The 24,028-nt window shown below is 46.5% G+C and overlaps 1 protein-coding gene across 2 annotated transcripts; it reads right to left on the bottom strand.

Moving 5' to 3' along the window:
* Positions 1-24,028, bottom strand: NSDHL (NAD(P) dependent 3-beta-hydroxysteroid dehydrogenase NSDHL). 2 transcript variants are annotated; one of them, XM_081081478.1, is made up of 10 exons: positions 23,843-23,878; positions 22,237-22,350; positions 20,355-20,492; positions 18,906-19,045; positions 13,363-13,521; positions 10,041-10,187; positions 8,127-8,255; positions 5,287-5,429; positions 3,105-3,207; positions 1-1,360 (listed from the first exon to the last, which is right to left on the bottom strand). In XM_081081478.1, the coding sequence occupies exons 4-10, from the start codon at positions 18,975-18,977 to the stop codon at positions 1,028-1,030; spliced, it is 1,086 nt and encodes a 361-aa protein (XP_080937604.1). In that variant the 5' UTR covers positions 18,978-19,045; positions 20,355-20,492; positions 22,237-22,350; positions 23,843-23,878; the 3' UTR covers positions 1-1,027. The 2 variants fall into 2 exon arrangements, with proteins under 2 accessions (XP_080937604.1, XP_080937605.1); XM_081081479.1 differs by lacking the exon at positions 22,237-22,350 and having other exon boundaries at positions 23,843-24,028.

Genomic DNA, 24,028 nt, shown 5'->3' with positions numbered 1-24,028 from the left:
GGCACGTGCAATGTCTTTATTCCAGCCTCCCCAACTTTGGACAAAAGGAGAAAAGAAAATAGGTCTTGAAGATTACATGTCAATTAGTCTTAGAAGAAACCAGGTTCTGTAAGCAGAACATCACCAGGAAAGAGAGAACGCTGAGTCATTATGTGTGCTAGGCCTTCTGGAAATTGGCCGGAAGGGTTCTGCGTGAGGGGTTCTATGAGTGAAGTGCCCTTTCTGCCCAAACTCCAAGCAGATAAAGGAGACTCTTTTCTGTCTGACCTTTCCCATACCACACTATCAAGCAGTCTGATGTCAGGAGATTCGCTAAACAGCTGAAAGAGCATGCCACGGGTCAGGCCACTGCTGTGTCACTAAGGACAACAGGAATCTGTTGATAAAGTGAAATGTGACCATGACAGAATGTTTTATGAAGAAAAAAACAAAACAATGCAGACAGGCACTGCAACTGGGCCTTGGAGAACTTGGAAGCATGTAAGGAGGGAAACCATGAGGGATGGAGGGGGAGGGTTACAGTTGCTTAAGCTTTTTGGAAGTGTTTGCTTGCTCTAAACTCTATTTAAAATGTACACTTGCAGTCTCACCATGTGTTTCTGTTTCTCCTCTAGGATGTTTGTAATATGTGGCTCCTTGAACAGCCTGTGGCTTCTACTCTTGTATTGGTTTGCATGGAAATGAATCTAGTTCTCCCATCCTCAATTAGCAAAGGGATCAGTTCTTTGCTACAGCTTCCTTGATTATGTACAAGGACAGTGGGATGATAAGGACCCCGGGATAGAGGGGGGGATGGGAGAGAGAACACAAAACAGAAGAATACAAAGCTGCCCGCTAAAAGTCCAAGTCTGATCCCGTGCTCCCACTAAGGCTTTACTTGTGGTCATGGAAAGGCCGGGGGTGCTCCTATCTAACTGGCAGGAGGTACCTGAGCTCAGAAGAAAGTCACTTGAAGGAGGTTAGTTTCTTGATCCACGAGGAGAGGTATTGGAGGCGGAATGTGGTGAGAGGGCCCAGTCTCAGGGCCTCACTTGACCCTCCGCAGGTGGTGGAAGCTCTGCACAGTTCTTTCCACAGCGTCATCCATGGTGACCAGTGGCCGGTAGCCCAAGGCCTTTTTGGCTCTCTCACAGCTGTAGTAGTGGAATGTGCCAGCCAGCGCGACCCGCATCGGAGTGAATGTGGGCTGGAGCTGGATGACAGGACTGATCACCATCACCAGGAGGGATAGCAGGAGGGCCAGGTAGTAGGCCACCCAGTAGGGAATGTGGTACTTGGGGGCTTCGTAATTGAGGCCTATCAGGATGCGGGACAGGAATGTCCAGAAGGGGATGGGTTCGTCATTGGTGATGTGGAATGCCTGAAGACAGAACAAGAAGTTAGAGACTGCTCCGCAGCTGGAGGGGTGAGCGGGCCATGCTCAGAGCTCAGCCATAGCTGTTGGCTCAGCCTAGGACCAGTGGCCACTCCTTGCCCGCCTGCTTACCCCAGCTCCTTCGCAGGGCAGCTCAAAAGTGAGGTGGATATTAAGTGCATGCAGATTGCAGCATTTCCCTGGTCCTCTAATCCACAAGTGTCAGCCGCTGGCAGACAACCTTTGGATTTGCAGCTATGGGCCCCTTTAGGAGCAGAGGGAAGGCAGTGAAAATTTCCTCTGTAAGTCAGGTTTTTCAGTGAAGTTTAGATTGCATTCGGGAAGGCACGTTTGTTAATTTCATTTGGTAACTGTGTTAAGCATGGTGACATCTTATCTTCAGGCACAACGAATGGGTCATATTAAGTTTCTCAAATGTGCTGTGTTTGGTCTAAACCAAGCATGCCAAACTCACGGCCCGCGGGCCACATGCGGCCCACAACGAATATTTTTGCAGCCTAGCCAATGTAACGTTATGTAAGAAACGTTTTAATAAAAATTTCATCTTAATTTTTACAATATCCTTTATACATAATTATTAATAACGAATTACAACGTTCACTAATGACTGATTACTATAATCGTGTTGCATTCATTTCCCTTAGGTGCCTTACACGCAGGCGCACCATTTCTCTCCACTAATACTAGCAGTGAATATTTTAGCAGCAGGTTGCCAAGTTAGTCTTGTACTGACTTGTTTGGTGTGTGCAACAGGAAGTATTTCGCTTTAGGAGAACAAGAAACATAGGTTTATTTGTGTTAATGCTTATTAATGTGTGCAGTTATTCAGTGTCTGGTAAGTTAATGTTCAAGAAAAATATTACTTTTTATTAAAGTATTCTATTATTTTATGTGAATGATTGCTCATTTATTTTAGCCCTTTGTATTCAGCATGTCTCTACAGAAATAAACCAACGTTTCTATGAAAATTAAAGCTTTTGTTTTTTTGCGGGCCACATAAACTTAATCTTGTTTACTTGGCCCGTGTTAGCTTTTGAGTTTGACTTGCTTGGTTTAAACCAAAAGCCACCCTAAGAGTTATATGAGTGGGAAAATGAAACAAGTCCAGGAGAAACAAATGAGGCCCAAATAGGAGGGATAGCAAGGCAGGAATGAGAGGAAAGGATGAGGGGTCAAATGTGCTCTCCCATCTCTGGGTGAGTTCACCTCCCCCACATGCCGAGCCTGCCCACTGGATGCCAGACACCAGGAGATTCAGATACATCTGCACCTCAGGTCGGGTGAGAGGCATGAGCATGGCTGGACGATGAGAGGAAAATGGAGACACTTGGAATGAGTGGGAGGAAGGGTGAATAGCACACACTCTGGCCAATGTTCACAGGACCCTGCCTGGAGCAGCCATGTCCATGGTAGGTAGTCAGGTTACGTTCATGGAGAACCAGGCCCTAAAATCAGAGAACCAGGTCCTGAATCTCTCAACCACAGTCCACACCTCTGGACTTGGGCTGCCCTGTGCGATATGGTATTGCCATGACGCCATACACCTGACCATAGGGGCTTAATCTCAAGACCACAGGATCCTAAAGCAGGTCTACCAGGATACAGAATCACGGAGGGAATGTGCCAGTGCATCCAATCACACAGAGAAGAAATCTGAAGATGGGAAAACATGCAGGGGGAGCATGTGGTGGGCCAGCCATTTCCGAGTTGAGAGAAGCAGGTGCCTTACCTTCCCACCTAAGGCCGTGTCTTGGGAGAGGTGCTCTGCAGCCAGAATGTGTCCGTGAACCACATTCTCCACGAAGGTGAAGTCCACCAAGTTCTCCCCGTTTCTGTGCGCATACAGATGTGGTTACACTGGGCTGGGAGCACTCAGCTGCACGCTGAGACACTGCACAGGGACCTGGGGTTGCTTCCGAGTCCCAGCACTTTATTTTATTTTATTTTAATTAATCCTTACCCCAGGATATTTTCTCATTGATTTGTAAAGAGTGGAAGGGAGGGGGAGAGACACAGAGAGAGAAACATGGATGTATGAGAGACACATCAATTGGTTGCCTCCTGACCAGGGCCGGGGATCGAGCGTGCAATCAAGGTACATGCCCTTGACCAGAATCAAATTCGGGACCTATCAGTCCACAAGCCAACGCTCTTCCACTGAGCCAAACTGGCTAGTCTCAACATTTTAAAAGACTGCTACCTGCCTTGGCAATGCCAGCCCCTGACATCTTGACATCTGTAACAGTTAAAGATGTGCAAGGGGCCAGGGCTCCTGGGGCCCTCAGGGATACTTAAGGGCCAACTAATGTATCAGAAAGCCTGGTGCCCTGCCTGCCCCATCCCAGCGTGGCCAACATCGGTGTTGTCTGCTCTCAGCTCCACTTTGGGCAGCAGCCCTTCACTCCTTCTGGGACACTCTGGGTTAATGCCTTGCTCTGGCCTCATGTGTTTCTACCATCTCTGTGTAATCCCTCAAAGCAATAGGACAGGGCAGCCAAGTGAAAGGCAGGGAGGCAAGGTAGCAAGAAAAAGACAGGAAGAAAAGGGGAAAAAGGAAGGAAGGAAGGAAAAGTAAATGTATTGGGGAAGACAGCCAGCCACACTGCCACCACCTGCTAGGCCCCGCCACCTGCACCTTGCTCAGAAAGGAATGTTAAGGCCTCCTCCTATCTTCATGGATGCAACAAGAGCTGAGGGCCTGCTTGGCCCCTGACCGTGGGTCAGGCTTTCCCCTCTGAGCCTGTTCCCTCAATTTCCAAACAGGGACACCAATATTTTCCCAGCCTGTCAGAGAGAGTGCACCAGGTTGAATAGTGTCCTCCCCAAATTCATGTCCACTTGGAACTTGTGGATGCGTCCTTATTTGGAAATAGGGTTTTTGAAGATGTAATCAAGGTTAGGTGAGGTCATACTGGAGTAGAATGGGCTCTAAATCCAATGGCTGCTGTTCTTTTTTAAAAAAATATATATTTTATTGATCTTTTACAGAGAGGAAGGGAGAGGGACAGAAAGTTAGAAACATCCACCAGAGAGAAACATTGATCAGCTGCCTCCTGCACAACCCCTACTGGGTATGTGCCTGCAACCAAGGTACATGCCCTTGACTGGAATCGAACCTGGGACCCTTCAGTCTGTAGGCCAACGCTCTATCCACTGAGCCAAACCAGTTAGGGCGTGGCTGCTGGTCTTACAACCCAAGGGAAATTTGGACAAAGACACACAGAAAAAGAAGATCATGCAAAGACGGAGTCAGAGACTGCAGTGATGCATCTATCTAAGCCAAGAAATTCCAAGGACTGACAGCCACCACCACCAGCTGGGAGAGAGGCCTGGATGAGACTGTCCCGAAGAATCTTCTGAAGGAACCAATTCTGCCCATGGCTGGATTTCAGACTTCTGGTCTCCAGAACTGGGAGAGGATTCCTTTCTGTTGCTGTAAGCCACCCGCCCGCCCCCTCCGCACGCCCCTCGCCCCCTGCCCCCGGTCTGGGTCATTTGCTATGGGAGTCTCAGCAAATGAACGTAGAGGGCAGTAGAGAAGGCCACATAAAAAGAGAACTGGCCCTAGCCAGTCTGGCTCAGTGGATAGAGCATCTGGCCTATGGACTTAAGGGTCCTGGGTTCTATCCTGGTCAAGGGAATGTACCTCAGTTGCAGGCTCAATCCCCAGCCCTGGTCTGGGCATGTGTGGGAGGCAACCAATCGATGTGTCTCTCTCACATCGATGTTTCTCTCTCTGTGTCTCTCCCTCTCTCTTTCACTCTCTCTAAAAATCAATGGAAAAATATCCTTCGGTGAGGAATAACAACAAAAAAAAAAAACAAAAAAAAAAAAGAAGAGAGCTGAATGTAACTGATCTTTGTTACATGGGTTCAGGGGATCTTGCAGAAAAGCAACATTGGCCGACTTACCCGATCATGAACTTCATCTTGCCTTTTCTGGCTGCCTCAATGAGGATGGGGACCAGCTGGGGGTCCCTCGGGCCGAAAATGCCATGGGGGCGGATGGCTGTGGTTAAGAAATTCCTCTCAGGATCATTGGCACCCAGGACTTCCTGAAGGAGAGCAGAAGGAGCAGTGGACGTGCCGTACCGGCTAAGCAGCCCCTCCCACAGGGGACAAGGGTACTGTGTACTGCCCACTGCCCGGGGCTGAAGACCTGCATCAATCAGTGGTATAATTCTGGCTACTTCTCTACCCCTCCACCCCCACCATCCAAATTGGAAAATGCAAGAGACAGCTGAGTCAAAACCAGTGAGATCAAACAGAAAGGCCTGGGTTTGGGTTCAAGACTAAAATGCACAAATGCATTTAGGGGATGATGAGCCTTGGCAGCCTTTTGTGGGAAAGATCTGGGGGTTCCGGTGAGCCAGTCAACCCTGAGCCTCCCACGAGGCTGCTGCCACCTAAGGGGCTCTGGCTTTAAGCTCTATGTGCTGACAGCACGTTTCTGCCAGTCGTGGGCTGCCCTGGCTAGTGCTGAGCACCACCTCCCAGTAAGGGGCTCTGATGAATCCACGTGGGTCACGAAGAAGGGCCTGAGAAGGTGAAGGGTATGGGAGAAACAGGGCAGCCAGTACAGGTCAAGTCCTCAGAGCAGTGCCTAGTACCTAGTAAGCACTCAAGAGGAGACAGCCACTATTCCTGTCATCCACTGTCAGCAGGAGAGGAAAGCTACATTCTGTGTGGCTTAACGGACAAACTAGAACTTAAGGGAATAAGTACAGAGAAACAGGTTTTGCCTCAAAAGTTACACAACTTCCTGAAGGATTTGCTATGTTATTGGTAAAAATAGGGAACGTGCCAGTGCCTACCCTGACAGGGCTGCGTGCTAATGAAATGGGATGCCCTGCCATTTGTTTCTGTAAGTACGCTTGGTAAGTATCGTTATCACCTCACCTAGGATCTCTACTCTGCAGTGGCAAAATTTTTGTATATATGTGGGTGCCAGAGAGTTGAAGTGACTTATTGAGTTTAGAACCATTGTAGCTGCCCAACAGTGAAGAATTGGCCTCGCATCAGATTCCCAGAGCTGTCTCTCCTCTTCCCGCCAGGCCCCTGGTCCCCATGGCAATGGGGGAAATGACTAAATAAGCCTTCCAATGCCCTCTACCAAGGCTCATCTCTGTTACTAAAAAGAAGAGAGGTGAAGGGGTCCTAAATCAACACCGCATTCATTTTCTATGTTGGGAGGTCTGAACACCGACAGTGAGTTACTGTGCGCCAACAACGGCTGACAGGACGCTTTAGGGCAGTGATAGCGAACCTATGACATGCGTGTCAGAGGTGACACGCGAACTCATTTTTTTGGTTGACTTTTGTTAAATGGCATTTAGATATATAAAATAAATATCAAAAACATAAGTCTTTGTTTTACTATGGTTGCAAATATAAAAAAAATTCTACATGTGACATGGCACCAGAGTTAAATTAGGGTTTTTCAAAATGCTGACACGCTGAGCTCAAAAGGTTCACCATCACTGCTTTAGGGGGTTACTTCTGGGCGTTTTCAGGCTTTGCTTTTCCCCAATAAGCACCGAAAGTCAGTGCAAGTGACACACCAAAGGTCTGGGCCATAGCTGCGGCTTGCAGCTCCTGAGCACAAAGGGTGGGAGTCTCAAGCACCTTGGGTGAGTGCACAGGGCCCATTGGATGCTTCGGTGCGCTCTCGGTCAAGTCCAAGAAGGTGGGAGTTCTTTGAGGCTCTCTATGCTTAAGGGGCAGGGACAGGACTCCAGCTTGCAAAAGGCTAGGCCTCTACTCCCTGGAGAGGGGAGGACCTTGTGTCTCTCTGAAGATGAGTTCTCCTGGGACTTTCTGAGCTGGAGTAATAGCAAACAGGCAGCAGGCCCTCAGGTAGTGCGGGGGCACTCATGCCAATTGGACAATAAACTCTGATTTAGTGGCGGTGGTGTGCTACAAACTCCTGGGAGAGGTAAGCCCCCAGCACCCCAGCTAAGGCAAGCTGTCTGTGGCTGATGAGCATTCGTGTCCTTCAGCCGAGGCTGTCCTCACGGCAGTGCCCTCCCTGGACATTAAACCTGGAACTAGCTGCTGTCAGGGTCCCCGGAGCTTGGGAGTCTGAAGGCTTGGTGCTTGTTACTCAACTCAGACTTCTGCTAAATCTGGGTTCTCACAGAAACCAGGCTGTCAAGTAGAAAAGTACTTTTCCTTAAAATAAAGCAAGATCCTTCTGCTGTTTAATTTTACAAAGTGAGGGGAACAAGAGTGCCACCAGGAAGGTGTTTCAAATGCAAACACACTCCTTGTGTGTGAAGCCCAAGTTCTGCCTGCATACTTTGGATCGCCATAAATTGCCTACTTTCTGATTTCTATAGCAACTGAGTAACCAACCCTTCATAGTGTGAGCTGGAGTGCAGGCTCTGGAGCTAAACTGCCTTGGTTCCACCACCTACCAGCTGCATGGCCTCAGGGACCTTCTGAATCTCTGGGCATCAACTGTCCTCACCTGTAATCTGGTGAAGATAATAGTACCTACCTTAGGGCGTCTTCGTGACGTTGAAATGAGGCAGTTCCTGTAAAAGACTCAGAACAGTGTCTGGCCACCTTAAGCTATTTTGTTATGATTTTTTAAACTGAATTTCATCCACAAATTTTACTTCCCAAGTTAGGCACTTAGGCCTCAGAATACTAACTTCACATGTTCACAGATATTTCTCTTAGGAATCTAAGCCCTTCAGATGTTCCTGGCACTTGCTCGTCACTCACTCAACCAGCTCTCAGGTACGTACTCTCTCCTGCAAGATCTTTGTCTCCGTGTAGTAGTCAATGGGTTTCATGGCATAAGGGAAGTCCTCAGTTCCATTCTTGATGTCAACGCCCTCAAAAATGACACTAGCACTGCTGGTTAAAATGAGTTTCTGGCAGAGGAGAAAGGAAGATGAAAAAAAAAAATACAGTCAGGAATGATCCCTAATTAAACACGCCAATGGTCGTGAATGAAACAGGATCAAATGGTACCTGCTCATGACCCTTGTATGCAAGGCCCTATACAAATTATTGACTGTAGTGCTTTCACTTTTCAGGCTTTCTTAAAATAATCCAAAGATCACCATCTTTTGCAGCTACGAGGATCCCAGGCACATTATGACATTACATTCTAATACAGTAGATTTCACATTTTTTCTCTCCTATCACAACTGAGGGATAGAACAGACTTCCATTATTCATGGTATCTCACTGTGGGAGTGATTCTCCATGGCGGAAGGATAGCCCACAAACTCTAAGGGAGATCTGTCTGAAGAAGACCGCTGCTGATTCTGACACAAACCTTGGCATGTCAGCACATGCAGGCACACACCCATGCCCACTTGAGAAATACTATTCAAAAGGAAGATGCTCTCTTATGAGGATCTCCAGCTCCCAGCCCATCTGGTTAAAGGAATCTCATCCAACACTGAATATCATTAGCTTGTATCATATCTTTTTTTTTTTAGAGTATCTTTATATATATATATATGTGTGTGTGTGTGTGTGTGTGTGTGTGTGTGTGTGTATTAATTTCAGAGAGAGAGAGAGAGAGGGAGAGATAGAAATATCACTTTTGAGAGAGAATCATTGAACTGCTGACTCCGGCATGCCCCCTATTGAGGATCGAACCCGCAACCCAGGCATGTGCCCTGACTGCTAATGGAATGTGACCTCCTGGTTCATAGGTTGATGCTCAACCACTGCGTCACAATGGCCAGGCTTGAATAATATCTTAACCACTTTTATTCAACACTGTCCTGGAGTCCTAGAATAAGACAAACAACAAAGTATAATAATTTGAAAAGAAGAAACAAAACTATCACCATTCACAGATATGGGAAATGTGGACACAGAAAACACGATGAATAGCCAGAGAATATTAAAGTTAAGGGTTCAGCAAAATTGCTGAGTACAAAATCAACACAAAAATCAACTGTGTTCCTATACACTAGCAATTGAAAATGTGATGTAAAAGATATTTCAACAACCATAATGAGTCACATAGGGATAAATTTGACAAAAGATGTAAAAAACCACTATGAAGTATAAAACTCTACTGAAAGGCATTAAAGAGAGAGATAAAGGGAGATCACATGTATTTATGAATAGGAAGACTCAATATTGAAAGCATGTCAATTCTCTCCCAAATGACCTTAAAGTTTGATGCAATTACAATAACAATTCCAGTAGGCTTTATCAACTCAACAAGCTGATCCTAAAAAGTATATGGATTAACCCTGGCCAGTAAGGCTCAGTTGGTTGGAGCATCGTCCCGTATACCGAAAGGGGGCGGGTTTGATTCCCAATCAGGGCACATACCCAGTTTGTGGGTTTGATCCTCGGTTGGGGCATGTATGGGAGGTAACTGATGGAAGTTTCTCTCTCACATCCATGTTTTTTTCTCTCTTTCTCCCTTCCTCTCTAAAATCAATTTTAAAAACATTAAAAAAAATATATGGACGAGGAAAGGGCTAAGGTTAACCAAGCAAATTCTGAAGAACGTGGTTGGGGGTGACTTGTCCTACCACACACTGAGATTCATCCTTAGACTCACTGAATTAAGGCAGAGCACAGTGGCCTGAGCACAGACAGAGGCCAACGGAGTGGAAGAGAGAGCCAGGGACAGACCCATGCACAGAAATGTGTGACAGCACTCACTCCAGCCTTCCCCTTACCTGAACCCCAGCCTTTTTGCAAGTTTCAATGACGTTCCTGGTGCCAATGTAATTCACTCTATAAAAGAGTTCCTTGTTGTTACTGGATGGTGGGGGTGATGCGCAGTGGAAAACTGTGCTTACACCTTTCAGAGCTGGGTACAAGTCCTGGAAAAGCAAACAAAGACAAAACAAATCACTCCCGCCTTACACAAGTAAACAGCCTCCTCACATTCCCACTCTCCAATCTGTGGCGCATAGGTGTCTTGCCCTTTTAGAATTCTACAATTAACAAAGAAATGCATTCTCATTGTAAAAGATTCAAACAGTGCAGCAGTACATGCGAAAGAAACAATGCTGTCCCTTTAATCGCCCCCTCCCCATTAACTGGTCCCTAAAGAAGCCGGAGGGACTCTGCCAGAGGCAACATCTTTGCCATGGGGTAAGGGCATGATTCAGGACACCTGAGGGTAAAACTTCTGGGGAAGATGAGCTTATAGACACAAATTATAAATCATATGAAAAAGTCCCACAACATGACAGTGTAAATGGCCAATATACAGGAGTATTCTTTTCTGTGAAACTAGACATAAAACAACAACCTTAACACGTTAAGCACCCAGCCTGTTTTGTCTTCCGGACGGAAAGTATAGTGTTAAAGGGGTTGAAAACAGGTATGTTTAATTTACTGCTAAGAGGAACCAGAGCTCCCCAGAGCAATGCCTGATTGCAGATCTGGGGCAGGAAACAGATGAGATAAGCCAGCAACACCTTGCCATACTGGAAAGCGAGAAAGCTCGCCAAGACTCCTGGGGTCCTGCTAAAAGGACTAAGAGCCAATTTATAAAGGCTCCCACTGGCCAAAGAAGGGACAATTTGATCACCAGTAAAATACGCTTCTGCAAACTGGTAAATAAAGGGAAGGAGTCACACATTTAATCTGCATAAGTTACAAAGATCTGAGGTAAGAAACAAAGTAAGAATGATAGCATGTCACCATTTGGCAAAGCCTTAAATAAGTAATAAGATCTAAGAATGACCATCAATAGATGCTAACATTACCAAGACAAAGACGCCCATGATTTATGTGCCTAGATTCACTGATTATTAATATTGTGTCGCAATGCCCTCTATGTAGATACATATAGACATATGATTTTTTTCTGAAACCATTAGAGAGTAAGCTGCAGACATCAGATTATTTTGCCTCTAAACTCTTCACCTAGCATCTCCTAAGAACAAAGCCATCTTCCTAAATAACTAGAAAACAATGATCACATGCAGAAATGTAACAGATAGGACACTCTTGTCCAATAATTAGTCTATATCTAAATTTCCCCAATGGTCCCAATAATGTCCTTTATAGCCATTTTCATATTTGGATCTAGGACAATCATAGATTGATCACACATTGTATTTAGTCCTCGTACCTCTTCTAGGTCTTTGAATATAGAACAATCTCCCTATCTTATTATTTTTTTGTCTTTTGGAACACTGTCACTTTTCAAGCCAGTTATTTCAGAGTGTCCCTCAATTTGGATTAGTCTGTTTCCTCATGATTAGATTCAGGCCTAATACTTTTGGCATGTTGGCTTTGATCACTTGGTTAAGGTGATGGCTGTCAGATTCTGGCCATCAAAAAGGTACTTCTTTCTTTGTGTAATTAACAAGTAATCTGTGGGCGCTGGCTGGCGTTCCTCAGTGGGTAGCGCAGGGGGGTCCTCAAACTACAGCCCGCGGGCCACATGCAAATACAAATATTGTATTTGTTCCCATTTTGTTTTTTTACTTCAAAATAAGATATGCGCAGTGTGCATAGGAATTTGTTCATAGTTTTTTTTAAACTATAGTCCGGCCCTCCAATGGTCTGAGGGACAGTGAACTGGCCCCCTGTTTAAAAAGTTTGAGGACCCCTGGGTTAGAGTGTTGGCCTGCACACCGAAGGGTCAAGGGTTCAATCCTAGTCGAAAGCACATACCGGGGTTGCAGGTTTCATCCCCGGCCCCAGTCGGGGCATATGTGGGAGGCAATTATGTTTCTCTTTCTCTATCCCCTTCCCCCTTCCTTTCCACTCTCTCTGAAAAGCAACTGAAAAAATATCCTCATGTGAAGATTAAAAACAATTTTTAAAAGTGATTCAGTGGGGTGATCATTTGAGACTGTGTGAATAGCTTCCTCCCCAGCAACCTTCTACCAACTGATTTCAGCATTCAGTGATGATCTCATTCTCACTCCCAAACAGGGAGGACATGTGATTAAGCATTGCCTAACAGTGACACCAAAAAGACTAACTGTACCAAGTGTTGGCAAGGATATGCAGCAATGGGAGTACTCCCACACTGCTGGTGGGGATGAAAAATTGATGTAGCAGCTTTGTCAAGCAGTTTGGCAAAAATCTAACAAAATCCAAAATATTAATACTTTGTTGACATGGGTAAAGCTTGAAAACATTATGTTCAGTGAAAGAAGCTAGTCATAAAAGGACAAACACTGTATAATTACACATGTTTGAAATGTCCAGAAGAGGCACATCCACAGAGACGGGAGATGAGTGGCTGGGTGAGTAGGAGAGGAAATGGGAAGCTAATGTGCCTGGGGTTTTTCTTCTGGGGCGATGAAAATGTTCTGGAATTAGTAGTGATGGCCGCCCAACTTTATAAATATACTAACAACCACTGAATTGAATACTTAAAAAATAGAAAATTTATGGAATGTGAGTTATATCTGAATAAAAATTTAAACAATCCCTGGCAGCCCGCTGGTATGGCTCAGTGGTTGAGCGTCAACCTATGAACCAAAAGGTCATGGTTCAATTATGGTCAGGGCACATGCCCGGGTTGCAGGCTCAATCCCTAGTGTGGGACATGCAGGAGGCAGCTGATCAATGATTCTCTCTCATCATTGATGTTTCTCTCTCCCTCCCTCTCCCATCCTCTCTGAAATCAATACAAACGTTTTTTAAAAATAGAAAAATTAAAAAATCCCAGAATTGTACTTTTGGGTACACACTCTGGAGTAGCAGCTTACCAGCTACACTACAGTCCATGGTCAACTTTGTTTGTATATAAAGTTTAATTGGCACATGGCCATGCCCATTCATGCATGTATTGCCCAGGCTGCTTTTGCACTACCACGGCAGAGTGAAGTAGTAGGGACAGAAAAGACAGTTATTTATTCTGAGGAGTAAGAATGTGGGTGTGTGTCAAATTCTTTCCTCTAACTTTAATATTTTTCAAAATAAAAATTTTTTGGAACAGCAATGTGCCTGGCTTCTGAGCAGGGGAAGTCCACCGCTTTCCATTTGGGGCCGACGGGAAATAGATAAGGCTGGTTGGCCCATTACCTGTTGGCTGCAGAGGTCCCCCAGAAAGAACTGCACCTGTGGGTTGTCGAAACCCTGCCGCATATCGAACACATTGACGGTGTAGCCTCTTGCCAGCAACTGCTCCACCATGTGCTGCCCCAGGAACCCAGAGCCTCCAATCACCGTGCACTTCTTGGCCTGTGGAGAGAGAGGGACGGCAGGGGGCACAGATGCGGTGAGAACTGGAACCTACAAAGAGCCTGAACTCACATGTCATGAGCCACTGAGATGGCAGGTCCATCTCTTTGTTTGAAACCCTTCTTGAACCAAGTTAGAAGCTTTATAGAATTCTGGTATTCTATCCCCGGTGGCAACCTCCTCTCCTGGGATCAGTGAGGAGGGAAGAGCGAGAGCAAATGAGACTGAGAAAGACTTTGGCTGCACTGATGACCCAATATCTGCTGTGTGTTCAGTGAAAGGCAAAGGAGGCAGCTCTGAAAGAACGTAAACGCCTTATGATAAAAACTGAACAATATGGCCCAGGTGGTATGCCTCAGTGGTTGAGCATTGACTCATGAACCAGGTAGTCGCAGTTCGATTCCTGGTCACGGCACATGCCCGGGTTGCGGGCTCAATCTCCAGTGGGGGTCCTGCAGGTGGCAGCCGATCCATGATTCTCTCTCATCCTTGATGTTTCTATCCTTTTCTCCTTCCCCCTTCCTCTCTGAAATCAATAAAAAAATATGTTAAAAAACACACACACATAAAACACTGGACAATATGAAAAAAACCCAAAAGTGACATCTTTTGCTTCTGGTAGCTGATTTCTGGGCACTTATAAGGCAAAACAAACAAACAACAAAAACAAAACATGCTCCCACTCAACATCAGAGTGCACTTAAAACATGAGAAAGAGGAGAGCCCAGGCTTCATACTTGTAAAAGAAAGTCAGGCCCTTTTTCTCCCTGATCCTATGGGGCTGAGCTGGCTGGCACTGGGCTCACTGTCTAACCACTTCTCGCCTTAGTATGTCCAAGACTGTTACAATCCAATGGCATTTGCTGGTGGGGGTTCCGTGAAGATGGGTGATCTGTTAGCCAGGCCTAGGGCTTTGCTTTCCTTTCTCTGAGCTCTGAGGTCAATGAATCCGGGATAGCTCTAGTATTTTTTTTAAAATATATTTTTATTGATTTCAGAGAGGAAGGGAAAGGGAGAGAGATAGAAACATAAATGATGAGAATCATTGATCGGCTGCCTCCTGCATGCCCTGCACTGGGGATTAAGCCCACAACCCAGGCATGTGCCCCGCCTGGGAATTGAACTGTGACCTCTTGGTTCATAGGTTGATGCTCAACCAGGGAGCCACCACGGTCGGGCAAAAGAGCTCTATTTAATCTTTACATCTCAGCTCCTGCAACATGGACACTTTCTTAGCTAAATTCCAACTCTGGTAAATTATGGAAGGACAGAGTACGATGTGTAAGCACTTAAATATTCTCACTCCATGGAGTCAATGCAAAATTGTGGCTGCTGCATGTTTATTATGCTGGCTACAAGCGTCCCCAAAGGAGGACCTGTGATATCCTTCCTCTCTCTCAGGTCTTTCTAAAACCAAATCTGGGCTTCCTTAAGATGACAAACCCCAATTTTCCCTAAGGTAATGTATAATAAATCAAAGTGGGGTCTAGAAAGTAAAAATCTTAAAGAAATTCTGTTCCTGATTAAGTACAAACAAGCAAACTCACCTACTTATTCCTTACATACCTATACAACTGAGATGCAGGAAACTCCAGGGGTGCCAGGGCCCCTTCTATAGACCCACCCCTGCCACCCTGGTGTCCCATTAGGAATGACATTTTTATTGGGGTCCACTGGGCATCTGCAGATGGTTCTGGAGCTTTGGCATCATTTGTCCAGGTCTCACTATGCCACTCCCACCATATGATCTTTTCAACTCAGTCTTGCCTACACTGTTTTGATTACTCCCACATACATGTAATCATATCATGCTCAATAACTTGCACCTTGACTGAAATTTCTAAGATATTCCCAGGGCGTAGGCAAATTAAATACTAATCCCATTCAGTCCTGTTTTTGGCAATCCTCTCTCGTCCCCTCCTTCCAAGTTCAGTTTTTTTTTTTTTTTCAAATAACTCTGACCCTCCCTGCTTCTCTAATTGATTTCTCTAGGTTTCTGCAAAATCTGCCTGGGTCTAAAGCGGGGCTGATGTCTTTCATCATACTATAATGCCACGCAGTTAGAGATCAGGTGAAATAACCCCTCTTCATGGCCATGAGAAGCAATGCAGGGGAAGTGGGCACAATGGACAAGGAACATGTATTAGAAGGAAGAATAAAACTCCAGACTAGAAACAGGTAACGAAACTCAAGAATGGGTTACTGAGGGGAGTTATAAAATCAACATCTTAGAGAGTATTTTTTTCTGATTCACTGTGATATATATTCTCAAACATTCTTAAAAAACGTAAGCAAATCCAGGTACATATCTTTTAAATTTACAAAAAGAAAGGTTAAATGTAATAAGGCAAACCAAGAAGGGACCCATTTTATATATATATATATATATATATATATATATATATATATATATATATACACCATATTTTCTTTACTCATTTGTCTATTGATGGACACTTAGTTTGCTTCCATATCTCAGCTATTATAGATAACTAGGGGCCCGGTGTGTGTGTGTGTGGGGGGGGGGGAGTGTCCCTCAGCCCAGCCTGCCCCCTCTCACATACTGGGAGCCCTCAGGCGTTGACCCCCATCACCCTCCAATCGCAGGATCGGCCCCTTGCCCAGGCCTGACGCCTCCGCCAGAGGTGTCAGGCTTGGACAGGGGACCCCCATCTCCCCCCGATCACTGGCTCTGGCCCCCACCCAGGCCTGAGGCCTCTGGCCCAGGAATCATGCCTGGGCAGGGGACCCCCATCTCCCTCTGATCGCTTGCTCCACCCCCGCCCAAGCCTGACGCCTCTGACCCAGGCTTCAGGCCTGGGTAAGGGGACCATCATATCTCCCCAATCCCCGGCTCCGCCCCCCACCCAGGCCTGATGCCTCTGGCCCAGGCATCAGGCCTGGGCAAGGGACCCCCAGCCCCCCGCCCAGGCCTGATGCCTCGGCCAGAGGAGTTGACCCTCATCACCCTCCGATCACCAATCACCGGATCGGCCCCTTGACCAGGCCTGAGGCCTCCGGCAGAGGTGTCAAGCCTAGGCAGGGGACCCCCAGCTCCCTGTGGTTGCAGGCTCCGCCCCTGCCCAGGCCTAACGCCTCTGGCCTGGGCGTCCGGCCTGGGCGTCAGGCCCGGGCAGCGGGGACCCGCAGCTGCAGCGCCCCGCGATCGTGGGCTCCGCTTTAGGCCCAGGCAAGGGACCCCTAGCTCCCGGGACTGCCAGCTTCGACCATGCCCAGCTCCCATCGCTGGCTCCACCCCTACTTCCTGCTATCACTGGCCAGGGCGGCAAAGGTGCCTGATTCTCCGATCATGGCTGGGGGGCAGGGCCGCCTTTGCCCTGCCCCCCAGCTCTTAGCTCCCCCCTGGGTTTCCGATCACTGTCAGTGGCAGGGGGCTTCTTCCTGCTTTCCCTTTCGCCTCCCTGCATTGTGCCTACATATGCAAATTAGCCGCCATCTTGTTGGCAGTTAACTGCCAATCTTAGTTGGCAGTTAACTGCCAATCTTAGTTGGCAGTTAACTGCCAATCTTAGTTGGCAGTTAACTGCCAATCTTAGTTGGCAGTTAACTGCCAATCTTAGTTGGCAGTTAACTGCCAATCTTAGTTGGCAGTTAACTGCCAATCTTAGTTGGCAGTTAACTGCCAATCTTAGTTGGCAGTTAACTGCCAATCTTAGTTGGCAGTTAACTGCCAATCTTAGTTGGCAGTTAACTGCCAATCTTAGTTGGCAGTTAATTTGCATATAGCTCTGATTAGCCAATGAAAAGGGTAGCATCGTACGCCAATTACCATTTTTCTCTTTTATTAGTGTAGATACTTGCTACAGCATAGGGAATACAGTCAACATTGCAATACTTGCGCATGGTGCCAGATGGACACTTATTGGGGTGATCCCCCCACAAGTCATATAAATGTCCAATAACCATGCTGTAGACCCACAACCAACAGAATATTGTATATCAATTGTAATTGAAAAAAAATATATAAAAGTGCCCAATATTTATCTGTCCATCTATATATCTATATCTATCTACTGCTTCCAACTACTTAAGTATAAATTTCACATTTCAAAAGATATTCCTAACCTAAAGTTATCTAGTTCGGGATCACAGTGATTTAAGGATTTCCAATTTGTATTTCAAAAACAAAACTCTTGCTCTAGAGAGAGTGTTAATAGGAAAGGAATTCATCTAGACAAGCTATTTTAATTGCAGTATGATCTTGAGATAAGAGAATGTCTAGGCCAGCCGTGGGCAAACTACGGCCCACGGGCCGGATCCAGCTGTTTGAAATGAATAAAACTAAAAAAAAAAAAAAAGACCGTACCCTTTTATGTAATGATGTTTACTTTGAATTTATATTAGTTCACACAAACACTCCATCCATGCTTTTGTTCGGGCCCTCTGGTCCAGTTTAAGAACCCATTGTGGCCCTCCAGTCAAAAAGTGTGCCCACCCCTGGTCTCGGCCCATGGGTTCCTTCCAACCTTTTGTTTTCCTGTTTTTCAGAGATGTCTCACACAGAATGTATAAATAAGTTCAGATGAAAGTGTTCTTTTGATCTTAGTAGTTTAAATGTATTGGAACAACCTTTGATAGAACCATTGGAATCTAGGCTTTTTTTTTTTTGGTTGCTGAGTATCAGTAAAATCCTAATTTATTCAAATGAGGAAGTCCAGCTGGCACGTGACTCTTCTAGTTCGTCTGAACACAGAATCTCAGATGAACCTTAAACTCCAGGGCACAGAGGAGGCTTCACTCTGAGCTTGACCCCCCAACCAGGGGGATGCGGTGGCTCAGGGGAATTCTCCTTTATTAACATTTGATATAAACACATTTTAGTTTGGCATGATTACCTTTCTGAAGCATCAGCATTCATTAAAAGTGAATGGAAAAATCTCTGAGAGGCCTTGCTATTGCCCCTGTTGCCCCGAGGAAGGCCTCTGCCATTCTACCCAGAAGCCTAGTCTAGCCTGCTGGGCCCACATGAAGGCAAACTGACAGACAGCAGTTCCTGCCAGGCATGTGAGGCCACCTGGAACATACACCTTAGGAAGTTCCCATGACTGCAGCTTTGGGAGTGAGCCCAGGGGAGACCAGCCATGGACTCCCCGCTAGGTCCAGCCCAAACCATAGAATCGTGAACAAAGAAATGGGTGTTGTTTTAAACCACTATGTTCTGACATTGGTACACAGCAGTAGCTGGTACCTTAAATAAAGATATCTATCTTATCTAGAAAAACAATATTCAACATTAATTGATTTAATAAATGTACCAAATGTAATGTTTAACCCACAGCTAATTATCAATGGCTTACTGGTATGTATGTGCTTGACTTTGCCCTTATCTGGTTTGGGCTAACCTTTTTTGTGCCAGTACTCACTTTTGGAATGTCTTCTGTCAAACGTGTCCCTGTAACCTGGTCTTTCTTTGGTTCGCCAACTGCTTGTTCCATTTCAGCTCCAAATATGGTCCTGTTTGTGATGAAGCCTTCTTTTCTTTTTTTTTTGGTTTTTAAATATGCTTTTATTGATTTCAGAGAGGAAGGGAGAGGGAAAGAGAGAGAGAAACATCAATGATGAGAGAGAATTATCGATTGGCTGCCTCCTGTGTGCCCCCTACTGGGGATTGAGCTCACAACCAGGGCATGTATCCTGACCAGGAATGCAACTGTGACCTCCTGGTTCTTAGGTCAATGTGCAGCCACTGAGCCATGCCTGCCAGGCAGAAATGTGTGTTGTTTTAAGCCCCACAGTATGTGGTCATTTGTTACAGCAGGAAATCCACACAAGTATTCTTCACAGTCCTGCAATTCAAATAGCACAGTTGTCAATTCCATAGCCCACCTGCCCTACTAGAAAAGCAAGAAGTCTTAAAGCTGTCTCCCCTCCATCTCTAGGGGGGGATCTTAGAGGGAAAAGAAGAAACTCATCCTGCTCACATGGATCCACACCATTCAAACAAGTCTCATGCGATGCTTAGCAAACCAGCCTCTTGTGAAAACAAGAACAAAATCAAATCTATGTTGTATCAAATTATATACAAATTATTTTAAAGTGTATAAATACTATGAGCCAGGTAAGAACTTTGGTGATACTTTAGTTGTCTCTACGGGCTGGGGTACCCAAGACTAGTCAAATGCAACAACAACAACAAAATAGTCAAATTCATAGAATCAAAGAGTTACCAAGGGCTAGGGGAGGAGGAAATGGGGAGTTGCTAATCAGTGGGAAGAAAGTCTCAGTTAAGCAAGAGCAATAAGTTCTAGCAATTCGCTGAACAGCATTGTACCCATAGCCAACAATATTGCAGTGTACACTTACATATTTGTTAAGAGGATAGATCTCATGTTCAGTATTCTTTCCACAATAACATAAACTTTAAAAAAGGAGACATTCTGACATTCAGAAAGTAGAATGTTGGGTGCCAGGGGCTGGGGGAGGAGGGAATTGGGGAGCGACTGCTTAGTAGATATAATAGAGTTTCAGTTCTACAAGATGAAAAGAATTCTGGGAGATGGAATGTAGTGATGGCTGCACAACAATGTGAATCTACTAAATGCCACTGAACTGTTCACTTGAGAATGGTGAAAATGGTAAATTTTCAGTTCTACTTTACTGCACATTCACTCAGAACAGTTCTGAATGGGAAAATAAGTCCCCAAAGAGCAACGTGTGAGAGGCTGATTGTTAAAGTTCACAAATCAGAAGCCTGAAGTCTTTCTCCTTTAAAATGGCAGATCTCTGAATCCATTAAAAACCAGTATATGTGTGCTCTTCTACACACTGGGACAAAGTGTTAGGCTGCAAAGAATCTAGGAAAAGAGAGCTACCTTCTATTGGTGAAATCCAAGTGCTTCACTCAACTTCTGGGCAAGAGGAGGAGGGCTGCTGACAGGATCCAATGAAGAGAGGAGTGAGTGAAGCCTATTTTCTCCTTTCTGCTGGGACAAGTTCCACACGGCTGAGTCCTGGAGAGAAAAGGAAGGGATAGTCTGTCCATGTCAAACCAGACAGAGAAAGATGAATATTCCTTGTCCTTTCACAGGCCTGAGGTATCTATATGTTTCTGTCAGTCATCCATCTCTCTGCTTATCTATTTACTTTTAGGACACAGAAAGGCCCTAGCTTTGAATATACGGTGGCCACTGGAAAAGCCAACAGCATGCCTGTGAGCTTTAGCATATGTGGTCTCCTCTCTGCTCCATGGTGAGTTCCTCCTCATCCTTCAAGGCCTAGCTCAACTGTCACTGCTGTGAAACCCCTTCTCCCTCCCTAAGAAAGGTTAGCAGCTTCCTTAGCACCATTCTATCACTTTGCACACTGGTTTATACCTTTCCTCCTCATCGGTCTTGGCCCACTAGGCTGTGAGCCCCTGGAGGTCCAGCAAAGAGCCTGGAATGGAGTCTGGGTTGATCTGCGCTGCTGTGGCTGGTCTAAGAGACTTCACCTGTAGGGAAGCCAATCTCTCCTGCTGACCCCGGAGCTACGGGGGACCCAAACAAGCCCCAGGGATAAAAGGGAGCTGCAGCTTGTAAAAGAGCACCCAGGTGTGTCAGCTCAGTTGTTCCTACATTCTCTCCCTCACAAGACACCACATGCTGGCCACTGCTAAGCAGAACCTGCATAAGAAGGAGCCCACCACCTAGTGTGAGAGACAGACCTAGGAGAGCATTGCCGAAGTGCCTTTGAGCTCTGCTGAGGATAACCCCAGAGCAGGAAGCCTGATCCAGAAGGCAATCCCTGAGCTGAGCTCTCAAGGCCGGAAGGAGTGAGTCAAGTGGACGGGGTGGGTGTCCTAAAAGACATTCCATGGCTCAGGGTGAGAATGATGAGGTGATGGCACAGAGCCAGCATGCTGTGGCAATTATGACAAATGTCATGGTGAGTGTGAAGCCAGATTGGGAGCAAAGTCCTGGCTGGGTGACTCAGTTGGTTGGAGCATCATCCTGTACACCAAAAAGGTTGTGGGTTCAATCCCCAGTCGGGGAGCATATGGAAGGCAACCGCACGATCTCTCTCTCTCTGTCCCTCCCTTCCCCTCTCTCTAAAAACAAACAAAAAGCAACAAGACAAAGCACATCCTTGACTTAGGATTGTAAAAGATAATAAAAAGATTGGGAGCAAAATGGAGAGCATGCAAGGTTAAGAAGTTACTTGAGGAAATGGGGTAGCCCTTGGAAGTTGTAAGCCGGGGTGAGTGTTAAGATCAAAAAGATCACTCTGGCTGCAGTATGGAGAAGGGATTTTAGCCAAGTCTAAGGCTCCAGGCATGCTAGGTAGGTGGAATGACAAGAGCAAATCAGAGAAAAGAACTAATATTGCCTGAAAACCTATATCCAGTTAGGGAGACAGTACTGGTCTCATTCAACAGAGGACAAACTGAGGCTCAGAGAGGTCAAGCGACTTGCCTAAAGTCACACAGCTGGTGCACAGTCAAGACAGAACGTGTAGTTGTTTCTTGTCAGTCTGCCACCTACAGACTGACTGGGAAGTAGGGTGTGGAGGGACACGAAATAAGAAAGACTAGCAGGGGCAAAACTGGGCAGGAGGCTCAGATGCTAGGCTGAGTCTGGACTTTACTCTGTACCCAGGGGAACCACTGAAGGTGTAAAAGTATGGGGGTGACCTGACCAGAGCTGTTCACTGGGAAGATTAACCTGATAGAACCGGGTAGACGAAACAGGTAAGAAGCAGGAAACGGGGATTACTCACCAGTTTTTCAACCAAGATTTATTGAACACCTAGTATGTGTCCCCTCTCACTGTTGCAGGTACTGGTGTGCTGGTAGTGAACAAAGGTTCCTGCCTTCAAAGAGCTAACCTTCTGCTGGATGGGCAATAAAGACAAAATAAATAAGTAAAAGGTACCGTAGGTTAGAAGGTGATAAGCACTGTAGGGAAAAATGTAGAGCAAGATGTGGGGCTTGGGTGTGCTGGGGCTTCAGGGCTAAATAAGGAGCTTCGGGTTGCTCACTGAGACGGTAATAGTGAAGCAAAGTCTGGGGGGTGGGGGGAGAAGTGGACCAAGCAGGCAGAAGTGACTGTTGTAGCAAAAGTTCTAAGGTAGGGGTGTGCCTGTGCTTTTGAGGCCCAATAAGGAAGCCAGTGTCCCAGGGCTGGGGGTGCTGGGGAGAGGAGGGGGTGTGTCATGCCAGGCCTTGCAGACCAAGGTGAGAACTTGGACTTAGACTAGTTGGGAGGCTGATGCTGAAGGCCCACATTGGGAGTGGAGCAGCAGAGGTGGAAAAGAAGAAAAGAAATAAATGGCACTTAAGGGTGGAACTGAGAAGCTGGTTAATGTGAAGGGGACAGAAAAAAAAAAGGAATCATATATAACCTGACCAAAAGGTCTGGACCCAGTTCATGTTCAAAGCGGAAGAGGGCAAAGGACAGGTGTGTAAACATTCTCATTTAAGGAATGCTAATAAACCTCAGGCCTTTCTCAGTCTGAAAAACTTTTGCTCTGGGCCCTGCCTCCCTAAATACTGCCCCAATGTCCAGAGGGGAAGCAGGTAAGGGCTTAAAGCTACGTGGAGCCCTAGAGCTCTTAACCCAGGGCTGGTTGAGGAGGGTGGACCCCGCACTTGCAGCTCCTCCGCTACAGCTCCCTTTGCATACACCCGCCCCCTTATACACCTCCAAGCATGCCTCACACTTCTAAAACTCCTCTGCGACTTGACTCAGGCGAATGTCTCCCCTGGAATGCTCCTCCCTATCTGCCTTCAAGTGTCTGGGTGTCAAAAAGAGTGTATTGTGATGCCCTCTCCCTCTCATGCTCGCTCATATCTCCTTCATTCCCAAGTCCGTTCCCAGGCCCCCAACCACCTTCCTGGGCTGCTTTAGCCAGGGAAGTGATTCTCACTTGGAACCTGGTCTGGGTGTGTGTGTGTGTGTGTGTGTGTGTGTGTGTGTGAAGCGGGGGGGGGGGGGGCCGCGGAGGGCGGGATACTCTCAAGAGGATAAGGTGTGAGGCCCTCTGACCCCAATTCAGTCTTAGGCAGTGGTTCTCAATCTCCTGGCCCTTTAAATACAGTTCCTCATGTTGTGACCCAACCATAAAATTATTTTCGTTGCTACTTCATCACTGTGATGTTGCTACTGTTATGAATCATCATGTAAATATCTGATATGCAGGATGGTCTTAGGCGACCCCTGTGAAAGGGTCGTTCGACCGCCAAAGGGGTCGCGACCCACAGGTTGAGAACCGCTGGTTAGGCCAGACTATAAAGCCCGGACCTGGACCGCCCCACCCAGCCTCTTGCCTTCCCGCCCAGTCGCCAACACAAGGCAGCCTCCGAGGGAGAGGTCGCGACCCTTACCCGTCCGTAAACGTCCCCCTTGAAAGTTTCAGCACGGCTGCAGCCGGCACCTACAGAGCTGCGGTCGCTGGCCGCCACCCTTTTCTTGCAGCCCGCGTGAGCAAAGAACAGGCGGAGGCTCCTTTAAGACCGGGACCTGCTCGGCTAGGCCCGGGCTTCCCCAATATACGCACGAGGCGTGGCCCT

This window comes from Myotis nattereri (genome assembly GCF_964212035.1).
Source record: "Myotis nattereri genome assembly, chromosome: X".
Lineage (NCBI taxonomy): Eukaryota > Metazoa > Chordata > Mammalia > Chiroptera > Vespertilionidae > Myotis > Myotis nattereri.
This window is presented reverse-complemented; position numbering and strand designations above follow the sequence as displayed.

Excerpts from the sequence above, each read along its gene's own strand:
- NSDHL (XM_081081479.1), bottom strand. The coding sequence starts at position 18,977 with ATGGAACAAGCAGTTGGCGAACCAAAGAAAGACCAGGTTACAGGGACA. Across the intron at positions 5,430-8,126 it reads CAAAGATCTTGCAGGAGAGA|GAAGTCCTGGGTGCCAATGA; the intron begins GTACGTACCTGA and ends GCTCTCCTTCAG. Across the intron at positions 3,208-5,286 it reads AAGATGAAGTTCATGATCGG|AAACGGGGAGAACTTGGTGG; the intron begins GTAAGTCGGCCA and ends GTATGCGCACAG.